Genomic DNA, 22,933 nt, shown 5'->3' with positions numbered 1-22,933 from the left:
GCCAGTGAGTTTGTTAGAGAAGCAGCACAGCAATGGAAACAAAAATCCTGAATCAGTTTGTGTTGCCATCTGAGCAGGATGCACAAATAGTAACTGTATGAGCACAAAGCAATTGAGATTTATTCAGAGGAGATATTAATAGGTTGTGGTAATCTCTAGATGTTATTTCTGCTTAGTCTTGCATTATATTAGATGGGGTCTTTTAAGGCAGCTCATAGCACAGCAGAGAAACCATCTGACACTGCTCCTACCAAAATCATTGTGATACAGACCTGCAGAACAACCTGACACCTCTGGGGAGCTTGTCCAGCCATTCAATTATATTTCCTTTTTCTTCTGTTACTGAAGAAGAAAGAAGGAGAAAGAGTTATTGACATAAAATGGTCTGGTATGTGTCTGTTTTATGGTCACTGGGGTGATGACCTTCCCAGCAGTGTGCTCTCTGTTACCAGAGGAAGCCAGCTCAGATAAATACCTATTGAGAGAGTTTTGTTGCAAAGGGCAATACAGTGCAGGGTAACTTTATATTTAGTTAACAACATTGATAATTGCTATTTGTACTGTTCATGGCAATATAAATAGCTAAGTTTGATCTAAATGTCAGCACAGGCAGGGGCAGATAGAGAAATGCATGGCTGTAAGTGAAGGGTGCTAATTAATACCAGAGTTTACCTCATTTTCAAGGTTTCACTATGACCTTCGCTAAAAACAAGTCTCTTCCCAGTGCTTTGATGTCCATTGCAGTTCCTACATTCTCACCCTTGTTGAAAGGAATTCTTTGTGCAATTATTTTTTTTCTTCACTCCAGCATGTCATGACTAACTTTCCGGATGTCAAAGAGAGCACTAGTAACAAAGCAGAAATAGTTTTCCTGTTATTTTCTCCTTTCTTTTCATCCTTATTGTGCTTCTCAAAGCTAGGAGTGGTGGAGACTGGCTCAATGTGTGAGATCTCAGTAGTGCTGCAGGATGCCATGGCTGCTGAAGCAAGAATAACCTGCCCAAAGGAAACCCATGTGAAATCCCACTTGTGGGAAACGTGGTCTTAGTGTAGCCAAGGCCATGATGTTTCATTAGAAACCGAGATCAATCACTCAACGAAACGTGAGCTAGTTCATGCATTTAATTTTGTTCCATAACAAGAAATTTCCTTTGCTGGAGGAACATCTGACAGTATTGTATCAAGGAGCCTGTGTGTGATCCCTGCCACAACCACGTCCTAACTCTGCCAAGTGATGGTGGCAGCAGAGGCCCTGCCATACAGAGTCCTTTGCCAGGTCAGTGGTGGCTGAGCCCCCTCTTCTAGGGCACAGGAGAAAAGCTGGCCTTCATCTCCTGAGCAGTGTTTCACTATTTCCACACCAGGAAAGCTGGTGAGTCAGGTACTATTGGGACAAGAGTATTCCACCTTTGGCAAATTCTTCTAATTTGGTGAGTTTATTTGTTTCTTTAGAGAAAGAGCAAGTATACTCGAGTGGAATGAAGATTTACTGGCAACAAGGATGCCTACAGATAGGACCTTAGGGATTTCTCAGATTCCATGGAAAACTTAGACTTTCAGGTCAGATGCCTAATCCTTTACCATCCCTGTTGAGATGGCCTGTTTGCTTGAGAATGATCCTGGTGAGGAACTATCCTTGTGAGAGCTACCCATAAAATTCAGCCAACTCAGTTTTGTTGTCTTTGGACTGCTGCCACGCAAACCTCCTAGTCTTGTAAAATATCTCTGAAATGAGACATACCTCACACATCCCAGTTACACTAGAAATGACTTCTAACCTAGTCATGCATGTCAAAGGGGAAAAAGGAGTTGGAAGGACTGCTTGTGACAATAGTCCTGTCAATTGCTGTATCATATTTCCCTTAAACATGATCCTTGCAGCAGGTGTGTGCTGAGTTCCCCTTGCTGCCCCATGACAGTCACCGAGGTCAGCAGCTCCAGCAGTGGCACACTCGACAGTGGAACAGAAACTGTAGAGTTTTTAGACATGTCTCTCTCACAGTGGAAAGTGCACAAGGTAGAGTTTCCCAAACTGGAGAAACCACAGGGAGAGCAGAGAGAGTCACCAGGAGCCCACAGCTGGAGCAGGAGTGGCTGATGGGACCTGAGTGTGGCCAGGAGCAATGGCAGCCAAGTCTCTCCAGCCTTTCTTCTATAAACGAAAGTCCCAGGGAATGGCAGCAACCAGGAGTGCTACAAACAGAGTGGGTAAACAGGGCCTGGCATGACAGTTCATGCAGCAGTTTGCACAGCAGGGTGTGAAGGGTGGGCTAGTGAGGTCCTTCTGTCTGCTGTCTCAGTGGAGGTCAGGGATGGAGATCCATGTGGGAGCAAAGACCCAAGTGTTAATGATGAGTTAGAAACCACAGAAATGCCTGAGAATGGTTATGTAGGAATTAGTGCTTCTCCCCCCAAAAAGGTAGTGGGATCAGTAGCCCAGCTGAAGTACATCTACATCAGTGCACACAGCACGGGCAACAAACAGGAGGAGCTGGAAGTCACCGTTCCCAGAGGGATTTAGACGATATGTAGATGTGACAACTGGGGACACGGTTTAGTGGTGGACTTGGCAGTGCTGATTTAAGAGCTGGACTCTGTGATCTTAAAGGCCTTTACAATTCTATGACATAAACAATTCTGTGACATCTCAGAAGAGATGAACTTTTCCCATTTCACCCCTCATGTCTTGATATGAATCACATCTAGGCTGTTAGACTATCTCAAATGCCATCAAATTCCTTGTGCCATATAGTGAGCTCTCTACTTCACCATTTTCCAACCCAGCATGCTCACACAGCATAAAAGTGTCTCCTTTAAACCTCTCAATGCTTTCCCCTGCAGCAGCAAGACACACTCACATAGCTCTTTAATTTGCTGCTCTTAAATTGTGTTTTTGTCAGGGCAATTCTAAGGTCTGTGGCCAAGTGCACACTTTGTATTGTTAACAGTTTGACAAGAGGGTGATTCATGTGCAACAACCTTTAATATTTTAGATTTTGCTGCTGTGGTTATTATTTGCAGAGCAATTGGGGGAACTTACTCCGGGAGCACTGGAGCTGAGAAGGCTCTTTTTTGATGGCTTTGTACCAAGTGTTTGTGGTGGCTGCTATAGCAGCAACCCTGTCAGAGAAAGACATACAGAATAACATTTTCCAAAGAATAGCGTTATAATCATGTAAAATAACATCTGGAGACTGTGGGATGGGCACAGATAGAGAGACAGGGCTCTCTAACATGGGTTAGGGTCCAACACAGCTTGGCTTGGTGAAGTCATGTAAAGTACTGCAGAAGCCCTTTGCACTTTTGTTTGTTACATAGTACTATTTAGTCATGGAGGCCAATATATTGCTAGGTGTGGCTTTCCTGTGCATAAATGTCTCAATTTGGAGATAATTGGCTCAATGTGGAGGTCAAGTAATTGGAGTCAGGACTCCCTGAGTGTGCAGGGTACAGCCCTGACCCATTGCCCTACCTTGTGGTAGACACTGCAGTTCTGTCTTTATTTAAGGCATTATGTCAAGATACCTATGAAATCCTAGCTATTTTATAACAAAATTTGAAACATTATGGATCAGTTGAAGGTAAGATCTCATTTCTCAGTATTTATAATGTTTCTCAAGCAGTGGTGCATAAAGCAGTAATAGCCTATGAGACCAGAATAAGTGGTTCAGATCCAGTCTGCAAAACCACATTGCCTTGAAAAAACTGGGGAAATCCAACGCAAACCAATGAATCTATTTTGGTAGCCTAGTAAGGTTTTAGTCAGTGCTTTTGCATTTCAAGCTGCAAGCTGAAATGTGATTATTTTACTTTCAAATGCCTGGCCAAACCATTCAAATGAGGCTTTATCAGAAGTGTGATCATTCTTTCAGTCACAAAAAGGACATCCTAAAAAACTGTGGAGGATGACAAAATCCACTTATAGTGGATGCAACAGTACAGATGGGGTTCATGATATAAAGAGCTAATGGGGTCTGGCTGATTATGTGATGGTTGTGTGATATATAAAATCCAGGTAACCAGACATAGGCCACATGTACAGGGAGGTGCTGGGTGAATGCACGTGCTGGAATTGATGCCAATAGTTGCCTACACTTTACTGGCCTCAGTTTGTGTGCTGCTTGTGGCTGGCCATCCTCCAGTTCCTTTGGACATTACTCCCCAGTGTCCTTCTGGGATGTGTTTTTGCTTGAGGCAGCTGTGTGCTTACAGACTCTTGTGGAGCACGGACCAGAAAAAGAACACTGGGCACTTGTCCTTTTCTACTGGGAGAAACTGCTCAAAACTCTGAAGGAGCTACCCTGAAAACTTTGTTCATAAGAGCATTAAAGACAACACTTTCTTGATAATATGGGACAGTTGATGCATTAAAAAAAAAATAAAAAATTTGAGAGACCAAATGCAATTTTATTTTAAAATTCAATTAGTTATTTGTCCAAAAGTCAATTGGTTACATTCATATTTCTATGAAATGCCTCAGGCATCTTCAAGATATATGTGGTATAAATATTTTAGTCTAACTTACTTTCATGTTTCCAGACTTCTGACATCATCCTGTTGCCTGTTTTTGCAATGTATTAAAGAAGTCTAGTCACCAATTTTGTTTATTGTATAAAAGAAAGTAAAACAGAAACATTAACATAGCTTTGAAATATAATTTCATTTTATTGAGTATTGTTAGTTATTCTTAGAAGAGAAACCATTTTTTGTTTGCCTTCTGGGGCATTTTAAATATTTTTTTTTTTTCAGATTTGCAGGTATAAAAATGACAGAAGAAACCAAGATGAAGTTTAAAATGAGCTGAAAAAAAAATTACAGTCCAAGAAGTGTTTAGGTCTTTTAATCTTATCAAAGCACAATATTGAAGTACTGAGAAATGACCTTCAGAGGGTTTTTTTGTGTGTAGTCAGAGGCATAAAAAAGAATATGCAAGGAATACAATTTTTTTCTTTCATATGTGCTTTGTTGAACTGTGGATAAACACTATAACCCTCCACCTTTCTTTTCTTTTAGCCACATAATCAATGAGCTGATAGAAACAGAACGGGTTTATGTAGAAGAACTTCAAAGTATAATAGAGGTAAGAAACTCTTCTGAAATGACTTCCAGTGCTTAACCTCCAAATCATCACTGCAGGTGCACATCCTTCCTGGGCTGAGCACTCCCACCTCCTGTTTATAACACAAGGCTGTGTTAGCAAGATAGCTCAGCCTTGGAGATGGAGAATGGGAAGGATGTTTTGAACATCTTTCCTCAGGGCTTAAAGGAGGAGGCACCTCCCCTGGCCCCAGCCCACAGAGTGATACAAGTTGCATGGTTCTCAAAGCTATGGACAGAGGAATAGTTAATGATGTGCCTTTTCAATCACCAGTAGGTCTTAGAAGCAGCACGCTTGATTTCAGTGGGACCAGACACTAAATTCTGTAAATGTAGGGTTGGAAAATGATTGAGGAAAAGGAAGGCCTTCCTCTTGCTCTTCTTTATTGTCCCATGTAGTGCATGAACACAGCAGCTCACGATGCAAATATAGTTCTTGAACTTTTGAAACTCATATGATATCAGCACACTTTTTTTTTTTGTTTAACCCAGTAATCTATCCATTTGTGGTTAAAAATGTGTTTGCACAGTTGCTTGGTAAAAGCTCTGGGGAAAACCAGAAACAGCAGAAATTCCTGGGAGCAACAAAGCAGCAGGCATGAGAGAAGCCTTTGTATGCTCTGTTGAGAACACAACCACATAGACTTTGGGGCTTTCCAGTGTATCAGACATGGTACTTCTTCCCCTAGTAAAAACAGGCTGGTTTTATTTTCCATTCTTCTCTGCAGGGGTACGCTTCAGAAATGGACAATCCCAATTTATTACACCTGATTCCATCTGCACTTCAAAACAAGAAGGAAATTCTTTTTGGGAACCTCCCAGAAATCTACGAATTCCACAACAGGCATGTGGGAACTGGTGGTTGTTCTGTCCTTGGGTGCTATAGTCATTTCTACTCCTTTTTTGTTGGGTGCTTTATCATACTCATGTGTACACTGGCAGGAAAAGTCATCCTCACTCTGCCCCGTGTGTGTCCTGTAAAACCCATGTGTAGAGATCATGTCTGAGACCATTGTATTTCACCTTTTCTTGTGAAAGATTATGCCCTTTTGTGCATTTACTAGTGATTTCCCCTGGCATTATCCATTTTGAATGCCCCTTGTGGTGAGTATTTTACCACCTCTCTTGGTACACTGGTAAATATCACAGGACTAAATCCTGATGTTCTTTCTCTGGCAAAACCCCTCTGTGAGGAAGTTTTCTTAGTGTTCAGCTTATTTGTCCTATATTTCTGTTATCAGGTCAGAAGAAGTGATATATTTCATAGCACTTTTCATAAGGAATTTTATCCTTCATATGGTCATACACCTTGGTAGAAGCCTTGTCCATACTGTGGACAAGGTAATCTAGAGCCCATAACTACAGTTAGGAACAAGATCAACCTCTTTTCAATCAGCTTTCAAAACACAAAGCTTAGGACTACTCCTGTAAATTTCCTGCTTTTCCTAGCCTTGTGTAAGTAAAACTGGCTGTAACCAAAGTGAGAATCCAGGAATTATTTTGAATAATAATTCCCTGTAAGATATAACAAAGAGTTGAACAAAATAAATATAAAAACTCTCTCTTTTGCAAATCTTAATATTATGCCAGTGTAGTCAATACATACTAGAAAAATTATTTTCCGGTTTATATATTATTTATATATTGTTTTGAAAGATTGTGTCTTTCATTTGGAGAAAGATATTCCTCTCCCTTTGCAAGGCCAGTGTTTCCCTAAAGGCTTCATGCATTGACTGTGACTGCAGAAGCCTTTGGACTACATCCCATATTTCCACTGCTTGCTGATTGAGCAACTGCATCTGACAGGGCTTTCCTGTCTTTTCTAGCTGTTCTGAAAAATCTCATACCCAAATGGGTTGCAGGTATTTGGGCTACATAGTGGAAACAAATCTCAGTAGCCAGAGGAACCAGATGTATCAAATGCTTGTGATCACATGCAAACATGAAAATGTTGGTGATTTAGGGAATCAGCTGTGAACCACATCCCATTTTTCTAAAATATGTATTTCTCTGTGTGTCAGAATTGTTACCTTCCCCACTGAATCCTAGTACTACAAACACACAGGCTTTAAGCTGGATTTACATAGAAGCTAGCATGCAATATAAGTAGAATTTTACATTACTCTTTGCTCTCTTTTTTCCCTCTCAGGATTTTCCTTAAGGAGATAGAAAATTGCATTGAAAACCCTGAGCTTCTTGCCCGATGCTTTTTAAAAAGAGTAAGTACATCCTTTTGCATGTTTGTATCTATGGTCTTATCCTACAGGACTTACAGATTTACTCCTATCCTTTCCCTCCAATTGCTTTTGTGAATGAGGGCAACTCCCATAAACAGATATTCCCAAATTAAGCCACAGATAACAAGGATGTATTCTGAAATCTAACCCTTTACCTGGTTTACTGACAGGAAGAGAGCTTTTACTAGTGTTTTACCAAGTAATTTAAGTCCCCTTTAAAAGAAAAAAACAAACAACAAACCAACAAATAACAGTGATCCAAATGTTTAACGTGCTTTTCATATCAGAAAAATCTATACCAGCAGTCTACTGTAACCCTGACAACAACCTGCAGTAAAAAAGCACAGCACAGTATCACAGAGGATTACTCTGAGTGCAGACAATACATCCTGTTCCTGCCTTATCTTATCCTTCTTTTCTCTGCACAATTCAGGACTTACTCCCCTAGACCTGACCCAGCAGAGTCTGCTGCCATCCTCGCATGGACCCCACCAGCTCCGTAAGACTCTGTGAGGTTGATTCCCTTACTTGTTCACATAATTCAACAAGTGGGATTCTCCTCACTTGTATGAAGTGGTGGGGGTCAGCTGTTCGCTTAAAAGTAAAGAGAGCTCATTTCTGAGAAAGCCTCAAGCCATCAGGCAGTGGTGGCTTTGGTCAGGTCCATGTGTGTTCGCTTCCTGTGGCTCTCAGTGCCCAAGTTCTACAGCTTTTCCCCGAGAGCTCCCAGTCATGTCCCTCCTCCACCCCCCCCCTCAGCCTGACTGTTAGTTCTGTTTCCTGCAACACAACCAAAGGTGCTTGTTTATATGGCACTCATTCAGGGGCCCTACTAATGAGAAAAAAATATCTCGGTGGATTGCTACTGTTTTCAGAGTCCGACAAAACTGCTTGAATAAGACTCTGTGTTTTGCACAGGAAATGGAAGAGGCATGAGAAACGGAAAAATCTGTCCACTGTAGTCAAAGGTACCTCCTGCCTCTCCCATATACATCTAGTATTTGCTGCTTTTCCAGGGTACACATTAAATACACACAGATTTGCATGTACCAGTCAGAGATATTGAGCACTCCCACATCACTAAGATTTGATGGGAATTATGAACATGTGATACTTGCAAAGGGTATGGTCCCAATTTACAAACAGGTCAGACTGAAGAGAGTCATATGAATGTAAACATGATTATATGTCCACTGAATTATTTTCTGTTTAACAGCGAAGCATTTAGGGCTTGAGTAAATGACACTACTAAGGAATGTGTTGTTATCCTAAGATTCAAATGCTGAGCAGGAAAATATTGTGGTGAAATCATTATGCAAAAGAGGATAAGTGGTCTTTGAAGAATGCAGACCTTTGAAATCCAAGAAGCATAAAATAGTCCATGTGCTGCAAATATCCCTGGATTTACAGCTAAAGAAAAATTCTTGATATAGAATTGATACTATAATTCTGCAGAAAGTTCAAATTCCATATTTAAATATTGTAGCTTATGTCTCTCTCTGTAAAAACAGCGATGAGCCCAATTCTCCTCACTATTCTACAAAAATGAAAGCAGCATTGGTTCAGGTTGGTTGAAGTGAAAGAAAACCAGTCTGTCATCTTTGCTCATCAGTTTCTGTGGCCTAGTCAAACCACGCTAAGTCCATCAAATAAGAGGTTAAATCATGCATTTGCTTTCTCCCTATTTCAAATTTCACACTAGGAAAGCACAAGCTTCTCTCTTGAGATGTCTCTGCTCACACAGTAGCACCTTTGATTCAAGAACTTGCCCTTATGTTCTGTTTTTAGAAGAAGCCACATAAAGTCCAGAAATGTGTTGTTTCTGTTGGACTGCCTTTAGGAGGCACAAACAAAAGTCTAGTTGTGTGTTTGTGTTCCCCATGATTTGGCAGCTTTTTATGCCTTCCTGCTGAGCAGTGGCTTCTGGCTGCCCCATAAATTATGCCTGTGCTTGCTATGACAGGGGGAAACAGAAGCAGCTGCTGTTCCAGGTGATGCCGGAGTTCTGTGAGGAAACTCACATTGTTGCAGATTCTCTTCTCTATTTCTCCTTCTTTGTATGGGTGTGGCCATCCTGCCACAACATCGTGGTGGGCTTGTGATTAGAAATAAACAGTTTTTTTAGATTCATACTTGAAGAGCTCTACCCTGTCTGATCATACTGGGCTTTTTCAGCCCTGATTCTAGAGTTTCCTGAAAGCATCCTGAGAGCTGCAGTGAGCCAAAGTCCCTCCATCCCCTGCCAGTCATTCCTCTGCCATATCCCTACACACTCTCCCACCTCCACCAGTGCCACCAGATCAGTTGTTACCCTGAATGTGAACTCTTCTTCTCACGTGATGGCAGAAAGGCTGTGGAGTCATAGCCTATTTCTCCTCTCTGGCTTCTCTCCTGGAACATGGTAGAATCAGGTAAAAGATGAGCCAGAAATGCCCTTCTTGTCCTCCCTCCCACTTTGCCTGACCTTGTTTAGGGCACGATTTTCATATGAACTAAATTGCAAGTGAGCCAGCTCAGCTTTGCCCACATGGCAGCTATTATACCATCACCAAAATGCTTGACTTATTTAAAGCTCTGTGTGGTCAAGGATTATGCAGCTGTTTGAAGAGGGAGGGATGTGCACTGAATAACCTTGCAGGATGGGTCTCCTAGTGCTTTATCAGCAACAGGAGGGGCAGTCTGGGCTGATCTGCTATACAAAGGACTGGGAAGAAGGAAAGCTTACCAAACCAAGGCAGGAATGCCCAGCATGAAACCAAAGGTCTGTCAGGCTGCTTACCAACATGTGCCAGGTGATGTGTCTGGCAGGAGTGGTTCACTGTGGGTCACCACTGTTTACTTATTCATATTGCTAACCTTAAAAAAGGGAATAATTTAGTAGGAACTGGCAGTTAGGGCATTTGGTGATTCAGGGTGAAAGAAGCATTTAGAAAAGGAATCTATCTGTGAAAGGACAGTAGCAGCTGACCAGAAACCTGTGAGTTGGATTCAAAGGGCTAAATTCTGCTCTGAAGCAAAACTTATTCATAAATTAGCAGTCAAAAGATAATTGGAACTGTGCATATATGCCATGAGCATTGGAGCTTACAGAGATCTCAAGGTGCAAATCAGTGTGGAAAGGAAAAGCATTACAGGGGAGATGAGCATGGTGTAAAAATACCAGCAAGAAGTCAGAACCTTTGGATTTGAAAGTAGATATGAGCTGAACATGTAAGAGTGGGATTTGAATAATGAGGCAATTAATTATTTCTTGGCATTTTAGAGTCTGATCCTAGTAATTTCATCAGGAATTTCCTATTCCTAACAGTATTGCAAAACTTAAAGCTGTATTTAAAGATGTAAGTATCTGCCTGAGCAGGTAGGTGTCAGTGATCTAGGTAGGAGTAGATTGCATTGGCATAGGTTGGTTCCACTATGGCAAATTACTGGTAGATTGTTGGTTATTGTACCTTTTCTTTAAATTGAAATTGGTTATTTTCTCTTACTCCTAATAGTGCTCTTGACTGTTGCTGTCTCTGTTCTTCTTGCCCAGTCCAGTTAGATTTCTGTGGGCCACGAAGAGATTGTAATTCTTGATAATGCTTTATTCCTACTTTTAGTTTTGTGGGTTTGACCCCCTGCTAACTTCCCTCCAAGACAACATGTACAAACCATTCTATTTTTGTGAAGAAAACACTGCACCTCTTTTGAAACTGGACCATTAACCCTCTATTTAGTTGCAACAGAGCTTTTTGTATTGCATAATCCTTAACACAGCTCGGTGTTCCGTGGCACAACTTTGCTCACAGCTGATTCCTCAGGGTGATGTCAGTGTGGGTCTGTAGAGGAAGACAGCAGCAACATTGATTTCTTCTAGTAACTCTATACAATAGGAAAAGCTTTCCCTGCAGCAGGAGTGTATAGGAACTGTCTAGTGGACTGAAAGCACAGAGACAAGAGCCAGGAATTCCCGAGATTGATTTTTGGTTCTGTCTTTGATTCACTGAGGTCACATCCCCCAGGGTAGGTGCAAATGAAGATGGGGAGCTCCCAGCACAGCTAGCCCTGCTCCATGGCCCTGTGGCTTCTGGGCTCCTGGGCTTCCTGGGTGCATAGCCAGTGAGCCCCGAACCTGCCAGAGGAACACCCATCTCTGCATCCACCCATACAGCCCAGGGAGCTTTTATGGAGATTGCCTTTGTTTTCACTGAACTCAATGAGATTTTTGCTGTGGATCTCAGTGTAGTCAAAGCTAAACAGAGGTGAAGTGAATCCACCCACTATCAATTTGGATAAGACAGGGTTAAGTATATCCCCCTGCCTGGCCTGGGACACCAACCAGACAAACTTCCTACTTTTTTATTCATCCGTATATTTTTGAGAGCCAGCACTATTTTCAGGGTGTGCTGAACAGGTAATCCTTAGCTACGTGGTGAGCACTGTTAACAATTACAGTCTGTGCCAGTATTGTTAATAAAATTTACATTTCTAATGTGTCTTTTTATTTGTTTTCAAACCATCTATTCCCCTCTCAGAAAGATTATGCAATTAGACTGTGTGTCTTCCAGTCTGCAGTCTCCTTGCTTTGTGTTAAGAGTGAGGAAAAAAAAATAAATCTTACTTTCAGGTGTATTTAACTTAATCAGGAGTAAAAAGTAACTTTGGTAGTTTTGGTATGTTTTTACATACAGAGTTATCTCCGTGTATTAATTATTTCATGTCTTGGGATGGAAGGTAAGAAAAAGTGTAATTCAATGTAGATGCTCTATGGATTCTTTTTTCTTACCTTACCTAAACTCTCCTTTTCTTGCAGAAAGAAGACCTCCAAATATATGAAAAGTACTGTCAGAACAAACCAAGATCTGAAGCTCTCTGGAGACAGTGTGGAGACAGCATCTTTTTTCAGGTGGAATTTCATTGCAGGCTAGCAGTGCAAGACTCATAAAGCTCGTTTTCCTTCTGTATCTCTTCTTTCTTTAGAAAGCTTAGAGCAATACACAGACTTTTCTGCATGCTCCTTATACTGAGGGCAGGTGCTCAGAGTGTGTCAAGGTGCTCTGTACAGGAGATTGGGCAGGTAGAGCAGATTTCCTGCTCAGGAGCCTGACTGCAGGCTATACCCAAACCAAACAAGTGCTGGCTTCTTTGCAAAGGCCAGCTGATTGCAATCTCATCAGCAAGGAATGCCAGATTTCAACACTAAGTCGAACCTTAACATTAGCTCTTGTTTAGATGTATTTTCACTGTGGCATAAATAACCTGGAAACTCCTATGCAGATTGAACAAATTTTTCTCTCACTTAGTTCACAGATATATAATCTCAGATTGTCAGATGATAATGATCTTGGTGTCTTACCTGTGTTTCAAGAAACAATTGTGTTTTTCTACCCTGTTATTTCTTACAGGAATGTCAGCGTAAATTGGATCATAAACTCTCACTAGATGCTTATCTCTTAAAGCCAGTCCAGAGAATCACCAAGTATCAGTTGCTGTTAAAGGTAAGTTCTCCAGGGCAGTGCAAAGATTTCCAATGCATAGCATTTTACTTAAAGAGTTGCAAATCAGTCAGGACTACCTGGAAATAAATCCTCGCTCAATTCTTCAGCAAATACTTTGCAATGTTCAGTTGTAAAATAGTAGAAAACAGAAAAAGAAGGGACTTGCATTTTAGATAGGAACTGCTATTTCTTAGCAGTACTTACATACTAAGCAATAGAAGTGTACTATTATATGTATAGCTTTCTCTATATAAAGATATTTTACACAGTAAATAAAAATATTGTCTTATTTATTGTTTTATTTATCTTTAAATAAAATCTATTGTTTTATTTATCTTTAAACAGAAATTGAAGTTAGCTTTTTTGGGTCAGTATATGGTCTTACAATCTGAAAACAGGAACTGATGCCTTAAATTGTGTCTCTAACATCTGTCCCTGTTTAACAAAACTCTTTCAGCTCTCTGAACTGATATTTTCCCATGGTTGTGACTCAAACCTTTCAAAGGAGCCACTCCCTTTTGCTGTTTCTTTTTAAAAGACCCAGCTAGGAACAAATTGTAACTTTTCCAGGAGATGAATATGTGAAATTCCCTCTTGATTTGGCTGGAACCCTGAGTGGTCCATGCTTGAAATTGTGGTCTGAACTGGGCAACAGGAAATATATAACTCAAAACAATGACTCTTTTTTTTTTTTTTAAGATGATGGCTTAAATTTCTATCTTCATTTTCTCAGTTCTTAAAAATAATACTTATTGTCTTTCCTTATGAGAAGGTCATGAAGGTGAATTACATGCTGTTCTCAAGCTGCTGGGATTAATGTAGTGTTGTGCACTGTCAGGAAATTTAGCATTGAAATTTGCAATGAAGATTTTAGGCTGCCATTTAACTTGCTAGCAGCTACCATGGCACTGCTCAAATTGTGCCAGTGCAAGTCATGTGAGGACCTGGCTGGCCCTTCTTGTGCAGTATTTCTCCAAGCTGTTTATTGACTTTATGCAAAACTATAGAATCCAAATATTGAAGGGGGATATTGACGTGGATAAAACTTCATGGATTCCAGCAGATTTACATCAACATACTCCAGAAATAAATTTGCCTCTATTTCTTGAAACTAATCTGCGAGAATGAAAAAAGTGTCAAGGTCTCCAGAAAAGCAAGAATAAACCAGTTTCTGCTTTTAGTTTGAAATATGACTGTAAATAAAACCAAGATTAGATCAAGGAGTAAAATTCTCAGGCAAAACAGGTCACAGCCATTGGGGTTTGAAGCTGGTCAGACCAGTTTCATACTTAGCAACAACACATCGGCATGGGCATTTACCTTGTCAGGGATTATGAGATCTGTGAAGGTGATGCACTCTTTTCCTGATAGCAGGAGCACTTAAACATGTAGAAAAATTGAAGTCAGTGAAAAATTGATAACAAAGAAGTGCTTAAGAAGCTGTGTGCCTTGAGTGGTGGGCAGACTAGATTTAAATTTTGGGTCACAATTATTGCAACCCTCTATTTTCAACCAGTTTAGCTAATATGCTCATGCTGATGAAAGCAGCATGCTCACTGTACAAGGAGCAAAGATCCATCCTCATCCTAGAAAGTGTGCAACAGGTACTATAGGAATGAACCCTGCTTTTACCTTCTAATGTCTGGTTACCCAAGCACTTGAGGAGAGGCTGCTGCTGTTTGGGGTTTGCAGGAACTACCTTCTTGGGGCCCCATTTTAGGGTAACACAAGTGCATCAGCATTTGGATTAAATTATTTCCAAACTCAAAATGTGGAATGTCGAACCTGCCAAATTCAGATTAGAAATTAGTTTGTATTTTTAACAGTGGTAAGTACCTTGTGGAACTACTTGCAAAGGAAAATGGAGAATTCTCCAGCATCTGAAATAATTATATTAAGTTTGTTTTCCAGCAGATGTGAAGAAAAAAACCCTGGAAGTAAAACCCTCTGACATGCAAGAAGTTCATTGTAAATATGTCAGAATGGTCCCATCTCATATTAAATGAACACTTGAAAATGGCCAAAAAGTCAAAATGTGTGTCCTCAATGACAATCCTGGTGAATGTCCTGTTTGGTTTTGTTTGGGGTTTTTACTCCCTTTTTGTTTTCCCAGAGCTCTGCTACTTTGTCTATACAGCACAAATTTCAGGGAGGATTGTCTTATGGTGTCTTCTGGTACAAGAAGTTCTCAAGTAGTTTCCATATCTCTTTTTAATCAGGAAATGCTGAAGTGCAGCAAGAATTCAGAGGGTACTGCTGAATTGGAAGAAGCCCTGGCCACGATGCTTGATATCATCAAATCAGTAAATGATTCCATGCACCAGATAGCAATCACAGGATATGAGGTACTATTTGCTGTTGCTCCTACTCTGATCTTGAGTAATCCAATGCTCCTCCCACCACTGATTATGCTGTGCCTTTGGCTGGTACACTTTGCAGGAGCCTGTGCCACATTCCTGAAGGATGCCACTCAGTGGCATGTTGTGATTGCCAAAAATACTTGTCAGCACACCTGTCATGTGGAGGTGGGGTGTGAGTGTGGGGAGGTAGTGGGACAAATGTGAGACTTCTGCCTAATTGCACCCAAAACTCATTTGTAGGTGAGAGGTGCAAGTGTGACAGACATAACTTAACAAATTTGATGAAACTTTGTGACCTCTGTGCAGCTTGACAGTTTTCAAGTCTTTTGCACTGAGGGAAGAAAATTTATCTTCCAATTTAAGTGGATAGTAGAATCCATCCCAGTCACTGGCAAGCTTGTTATCTGAAATATGAAATAACAACCACAGTACAAATCAAAGGGAACAAATCTCTCTCTCTCTCTCTATCTGCTGATGCTCCATTGAAGTCATATGATTTTCAAGAACTAGTGTTGCCTACATAAAATAAGCCCTTAAGTGAGAAGTGGAAGTGATTGACACATAAAGGAGAAACATGCCTGGCAAAATGAGGCCTGAGGGTCATGTGGTTGCCCATTTTGAAATAGCTGCAGGGTGAAAATGTCAAGAAAGAAATAATATACTGAGAAACTGGGTTCAAAGAATTATTACATCAGACTAACGGTTTAGTCTAGACACCAGGAAAACTATTTTGTGCAGAATGCAACTTCCTGAGAAGGTGCTGGGGTCTACAGAGACTATGTGTGGGTGGGAAGTTATTCTGTTTTTCAGGATGGGAGTGGCTTCAGAGTTTTGATTTCTATGCATGCAAGTGCATCTGGTGGCTGAGGAACCCATGCTCTTGTCAGCATGAGTTTATAAATAAATTTAGCTGCTTACTCAGTGGCATGTCAGAGATCCACTGCTGCACAGAGCTGGAGATGCTCCTGTGGACTGTGCATTACATTTGAACTGAGAATGTGAGTTCTTCCTCCAGTAGCTGTACTGGTTGAAGGTGAAGCAGTGGCCACCTCATTATACTGGTAAACACAGACTAGATGTGGTGCCCGTGGATCAGAGAAACATCACAGATCATAAGCATAACCTTAGATCCCCCAAACCTGACAAATTTAAATAAAGCATATGTTTACCTCATTCTGGTTATGGCTAAGTCTAAGTGTCTCAGAGATTCATTTTAGAAAAACTCTTTAAAGCCTGGATATTATTATTGCAGACTTGAACGAGTCAACATGGGTGTGAGAGGCTCATGGATACAGGACACAGTTTCCACTGTTTCTTATTCATTCCCAAAGAGAAGGGTAGCTTTCCTCCCGTGTTTCCCAGTTTAAATGTATGAAGTTACAGCAATTTCACAAAAAAATTTGGTTTTAAACTGCTCCGTAAGGGATGGGCAGAAGAGCTTCCCCAAGAAAGGTATCATGTTATCCTAAGCAGAGGGGTTCTAGCCAGTTTGCTGTCCACATAAATGTTGAGGTCATCCTTTTGCCTATTCCTTGCTTTCAAATCTCAGAGTAGTTTTGTACTCAGGAATTCAACAGAGCATTCCTGTTCCTTTTAAACTTCTACTTTTGAATTTTCCAGCCTTCCATGAAATGCCAGATAGTAGCTCCTAGGACTAGATTTTTGCTTCTGGTTTCTTAGCTGAACTGAAAAAGCATTGCAAAGGGGGACAGAGCTGCTCTTTAGCCCAATGCTGACAGCATTCCTGAGATGGTTTGTTACATGATTATTCAATGGGGTGAAAGTGTCAAAGAGGATGCACCCAATAATTACTTCTTCTCCCTGTTCCACCTGTCCCAGGCGCTCACCTGTGGTGCCAAATAAACACCTCCCATAGCTGATGAAACCACACCCCATCTTGTGGAGTCTTTCCCACACAGCCATGATAGAAATACTTGGCTAGAACACCTTTCAGGGAGGGATATTATGCCAGCAGGAAAGCAGGTTTTGTGGCAGCTGATAAATGCTCCTAATTGCATAGGATATTCTGCTTCTTGGACTTGTGCACATGTAGACTTGAGGAGCTGAACTGTTGTGTAAGAAGTTTCTAACACGTAAGTCTGGGGTTGGTTTGGTGGTTTCTGGGTTTTATTTGTTTGATTTTTGTTTGGTTGGTTTTTGTTTGTTTGTTTTTTAATTTTTATTTTTAGTCAAAGCCACAAAAAAAAAAGTAGAATAAAGCTTGGAGAGCAGGAGTTTTACAGATGTTTGCTATTATTATCCCAACATTGGTATATAATCTGGCCTGCAAAGTTTGTCCATGAGTTATCATGGGAGATACATATGAGTTATCATATTTATCTCTCATATTTAATAAATATGAGATACAGTGTATTGTTCTTAGAGAGGATAATTATGTTTGAGATAGTGATCAAATCCTTCACTTTAAATTAAGTTCTTTTAGGACAAAATATTGCTGCCCACTAGAAGAAATTACCAGAAACAGCATCCTCCTCTGCAGTTGCTGCCCACACTAAAGAGAGAGTCCAAGGCTTGTGGACTGATATTCAAAGGCTGCCACCCCTGTCTATCCTCTTTCTCTCTGCAGTGGTAGCGTTCCACTTTACTTGCTGTATCCCAATCCCAGATACAAGACTGGAGACAGACCTATGACAAGAGTTACACTGAGCTGGATCTCAGTGCTGTACCAAACAGTGCCTGGGGTGACAGCAGCTCTCACCATTGTCAGAACTGTGTAGAAAACATGCTTGTTTGTTTTTTTAATTTAGCTTTACGTACCAATATGCTTTTCACAGGCTTGCAGTTTATACCTGCATGCATGTATAAATACAAACATCCACAGTCCTGTATGCACAAATAAAAGATCCAACTCTCTATATTAGAGATTGGAGACTCTTATTGAAATTACTGAAGTCCTGGTTTTGCAGCAGGATCTATGGTAGAGGAGGGGGAGTGAGAGAGAGAACAGGTTGCAATCCGTAGTTTAAGAAGTTGGACATTCCTGCTTGGAGCCAACATCTTTACCTTATAGTCAACAGAACATACAGATGTTGAAAATAAGTGCTTCAATAATGCACTGGGCTTATTCCCTCAACTTATTATACAAAGCATTCCTAGGAAAAACTTGCTGTAGGATAATTATGTTTATCATTACTTGTTGAAGCCCATTACCATAAATGTGTTGCCATATCCTTTATCCACACTTTACTACACTCTTAACACTCAACTGTGCTGGTGGCATCAGAGCTACATATTTGTTGATTAATATCAGTTGAGGTATTTACCCATCAGTGGTCCTCAGACAATTTAGAAAGGTCTTGTTACTGCTTAGTTTCACTCTCCCTCAGGTACTTTTATAGCTCCTTGGTGCATTCACTCCCTCTTTGCCCAAGGCTGTGCAGGGTTGCATAGTTTGCAGATAGCGAGCCAGGAAACTATTGACAAAGCTTATAAAAACTATTTTGCAATAGGAGGGAATCACACACCTACATACCTCTGGGCACCAATCCGTGACTTCAGACATCTAAGCTCTTTCAAGGTTTTGCCCACGGATGGAAGAAGCTCCAGAAACTGAAACTAGATCTTCCAGAGCCAGGGCCTTTGCTTGAGCATCTGGACTGCACTAGGCCTTCATACTGCCTTGGAGTCAGGAGCCTTGAAACCCTTTTTTGTCAGAAGAAGTCTCCTCTGAGGTCACCAAAGGGGACAGCCTGTCCTGAGACAGACCTTAGATGCTAACTATGAATGGGGAGACAAACTGAGAATTATGGACATGGAAACCAGTGGTTAATGGTTATATGAAGAAACCACACAGGTTTAGCAAGGGGACATGTGCACTCTCCAGCACAAAGGATGCCCAGGCACATGCCTCTGCCTGGAAGCCTAAACACCATTAGAGGAATGAATTGTGCCTGGGATTACCCTATTGGAACGTGATGTACACTCTCTTGGTTTCTAGGGCGATGTCAGTGAGCTTGGCAAGCTGTTGATGCAGGGTTCCTTCAACGTGTGGACCGACCACAAGAAGGGGCACAACAAGGTGAAGGACTTGGCTAGATTCAAACCAATGCAGAGACACCTCTTCCTCTATACAAAGATGCTACTTTTCTGCAAGAAACGGGAGGAGAACACAGATGGCCACGAGAAGACAGCTTCGTACAGCTTTAAAAATTCATTAAAGGTAATAAATGCAGTAATGGTGGAGGAGATAAATAAGTCTGGTGTTCTCATAAGACAAGGATGTTTCCACGTGGAGTTTAAGCAGGTGCATATATCTGGGGCTGTCTCACACCCCTAAGTAAGTTCCCATTTAGTTTTGGTCTGGAGACAGACCAATCCATATGTCCTGCAACCCCAGACATGAACCTTGTTTTTTGCAACTAGATACAAATGGGCATCTTGTGTATTCTTGCCCACCATCCCATAAAGAGAAGCAAGACTGAATGGACCTGCATCTCTGGTTGTTCTGCCTGTGGGTATCCTCTAAGTGTAATTCTACTGCAGGTTTTACTATTGAGATCAGTTGAGCAGGTCTACTCTGTGACAGTAATAGCTACAGATGAATCAGTGCAGTAGAAGTGCCCTTTTATTTGCAAGAGTGGCATTTCCAGATATGAGTCAGGACATTTTATGGTGGGATTCACAAGTAGCCCAATTTTCCCTTTAAGCACATTGGTGTGACACTTGTGACTTTAGCCAACTGATATGGATCATGAAGTGTAATGCTGCAAACTTACTACAGGATAACCAGACAGGAATTGTAATAGAACCTGGTTCAAGAGTTGAACCAATTCATATAAACATTTGTAGTTTCTTTCTGTGGAGAGAGAAGGAATGGTGGCCTAACACTGTCTAAATCTTCAAAGAAATGCTGAGGTAAATCCAGAACAAGAAGGATGAACGAATACAGGAAGAAGATGGGAAGTAAAGCAGCAACTGAACTTCAAAATTGTGGCAAAGAATATTTCATTTAAGAAATCTAGAATTATTTCCTTCAGGTTTTTTGTGTTTGGATTTGCAGTTCAGTCATTAAATCTCACAAAGCCCCATTCCATTCCTCCTCCTCTCCCACCTTAACAGGTCAGTGATGACAAAGGAAAATTCAGTCTTCCCAAAACTGAAAATTTGTCTAGGTGGACAAGAGCCAGAATAGGATTGAAAACTGACCCACAGATGAAGCAATGAAAGAAAAGAGGATAAACTCAGGAACAGACATTAGCTTGGGTTACTTTTGAACACTCTTTCCCCTCAATCAAAAAGATGAACAACAAATTAGATATTGAGAAATAACATGTTCTGACTTTTAATGACTCACTAAAGTGTATAAGTGAATGCAGCCTTTTCAAAATGCTTCTCAGAGGATTGAGTTTAAAGACTACTGAAATTTTCCAGATTTCAGCTTCTTCTTTTTTGTTTTGAAACAGATGAGCACTGTGGGCATTACAGAAAATGTGAAAGGGGATAACAAGAAGTTTGAGATCTGGTATAATGGCAGAGAAGAGGTCTATATCATTCAGGTAATGACAATAATTTTTTTTCCCAAGGACTATATACTTCCTTTCAATTGAATTGTTTTTAAGAATGTTTACTGTCCTGTACACTCCAGAAACAATAGCCATTGAAAGCTTCATTGTTGTGTGGGCATTGAGATTGCCAATTTATTATTGTGAAAATGGTCATGATTTTGGCTAAAAGAGGAAGTAGAGTAGTGGGAAATCTCTTGGAATGCTAGACAGAAGAGCATAGACAGGACCTTAAATTCATTGTAACTCTTCCATCTCGAAGAGCATCCTCTGCTTTGCTCAAAGCTGGCCCCAGTGTTCCAATCCTTGGGAAAATTGAGAGCAAATGTAGGTCAGGGCAGCACAGTGATTGGCAACACATTTTAACTGGATCTGCTTTGCCTTGTCCTCTTGTGTTCTCAGGCATCTTCCGTTGAGCTGAAAAACACCTGGATTTCAGAGATTCGCAAAGTCCTGACAGGACAACTGGAAGCGTGTAGAGGTAGGACACACAGAGCAGGAGCTGGTAATGTTGCCTTCCTTCTGGAGCTGTGTGTGACAACACTGAGCTGGGATGAGTCACAGGCCTGACCTGTGCCACCAGTGAAATGGGCAAGAACAGATCTCCAGTGTGAGGACCAGCTGGGTGGTTGCAGCATTGCTGGGATTTAAACCCTTGTCCTGGTCAAAGAAAATTTCTTGGAACTTTAGAAGTGGCATTGATAATCATTCCATTCACAGTTAGTCCAAGGGACATTCTTTTCCTCTGTTCTCCCTCTCAAGCTACAACTCTAGGAACATCCATTTACACCAGCATGTGAGGAGAAAAGGTGCTAATCCTCCATGTGTGTTTCTAGGCAAAGAAAATGAAGCTCACAGATGAGCATTTGTGAAATATTTGTAGCATAAAAGACCTATTAGCTAGAGTTACTATGCATTCTCCAGAGAAAAATACTCAGAAATCAAGATTGAAAGTTTTTAAAAGAATTTATGTTTTGATGTTCTCTATTGTTTTGTCTTAAATCATAGAATTCTAGAATATTTCTGCCTTAAGATCATAGGATTCTAGAATATTTCAGATTTCAAGGGACCTCAAGACATCACAGTCTAAGGTCCTGCTCAAAGCAGAGTCAGTTATTGGCCAAACCACATTACTCAAGACTTTATCCAGTCTGGTCTTAAGAACATCCAAGGATGGCTTTCATCCTACTCTATGAGTAAAGTCAAGCTTCCCTGCATTGTGAATCCAGCAGAACAGCAGTCAGAGGGTATAACTTGTATCTCATACGCTGTTGCAGCTCTTCCCATTGCCTTTTTCCAAATGATCACATGAATCAAGGCCTTTATTACAATACTGATGTCAGGAAGCACATGCTTTGTCCTGTGGTTTTACACAGTTATTTCTAGTTCCAATGACTCATGAAAGAAGAGACTATAATCCAAGACTGGATATTTCTCCAACTGTGCATTGTAATGAGAGAAGGAAGAGGGATATATTTGTATGTCTGGCTGTTTTTAATGACTGTTGTTAGGAGTTGCACAGGCGGTTGGGATGTTGGAAGGAACCAGCTGAAATGAATGAGTGAGTGAAGGGCAAAGAAGGTGGCCAAAGTATGTGATAAATAGTTTAACACATGGGTCATTTGTGTCCAACCCTAGGTGTATGTACAGCCCCATCACATACTGCAGTGAGCATGGAATGCCAACAAGGCTTTGGGTAACACTGTGGTCCCTCAATCCCAAAGAATGTAGTTGTCTCTTGAAGGCAAAGGAATTACTGATGCAGCTTAAGGGATCTGTGCAAGGCTGTGGATCAGTTGCCAAAGTCAGGAATGGAGCTATTTCCAACTCCCCACCCAGAATGCACATTTCTCCCCCGCCAACAAAAGACTTCATTGAGTTTAATCTTTTGGTGCTGCCCCTCAACCCCTTATCAGTTCTTCTTTCATTGAAAGGAGATTCATCTTCTTACACAGCAAAATAGCCTTGGGATCTCAGCAACCTGAGAGTTTGAAAGCAGCTCCTTCCATTGCTTCCTCACTTCTCAGAGTCTGACTCTCCTGGCCCTGAAATACAGGCTGACAGCATCTTCCTTATCATTTTTCTTCACTCAGAACTTACTGGACATAGGTACAAGTTGTTGCTACCTGACAGCTATGCAGAAAGAGTGAACAAGTGGCACCTAAACAACATTTTCTTATTTCTGTTTGTCAAGGATGCTGAGCAAAAGCATTCTGCAGAGGGATGGGGGTATATCCCAC

At 41.0% G+C, this 22,933-nt stretch overlaps 1 protein-coding gene across 16 annotated transcripts in view; it reads left to right on the top strand.

Annotated features, from left to right (window-relative positions):
- MCF2L2 (MCF.2 cell line derived transforming sequence-like 2) overlaps positions 1-22,933 on the top strand; it is a 163,587-nt gene that overhangs the window by 117,070 nt on the left and 23,584 nt on the right. For all 16 annotated transcript variants that reach the window (XM_064665941.1, XM_064665937.1, XM_064665950.1 and 13 more), the window contains 9 exons: positions 5,014-5,080; positions 5,826-5,941; positions 7,247-7,316; positions 12,127-12,219; positions 12,719-12,811; positions 15,031-15,156; positions 19,130-19,351; positions 20,595-20,687; positions 21,096-21,174. In XM_064665941.1, coding sequence (XP_064522011.1) covers positions 5,014-5,080; positions 5,826-5,941; positions 7,247-7,316; positions 12,127-12,219; positions 12,719-12,811; positions 15,031-15,156; positions 19,130-19,351; positions 20,595-20,687; positions 21,096-21,174 — 959 coding nt within the window. The remainder of the gene's footprint in view (positions 1-5,013; positions 5,081-5,825; positions 5,942-7,246; positions 7,317-12,126; positions 12,220-12,718; positions 12,812-15,030; positions 15,157-19,129; positions 19,352-20,594; positions 20,688-21,095; positions 21,175-22,933) is intronic.

Source organism: Pseudopipra pipra, chromosome 10 (genome assembly GCF_036250125.1).
Source record: "Pseudopipra pipra isolate bDixPip1 chromosome 10, bDixPip1.hap1, whole genome shotgun sequence".
Lineage (NCBI taxonomy): Eukaryota > Metazoa > Chordata > Aves > Passeriformes > Pipridae > Pseudopipra > Pseudopipra pipra.
This window is presented reverse-complemented; position numbering and strand designations above follow the sequence as displayed.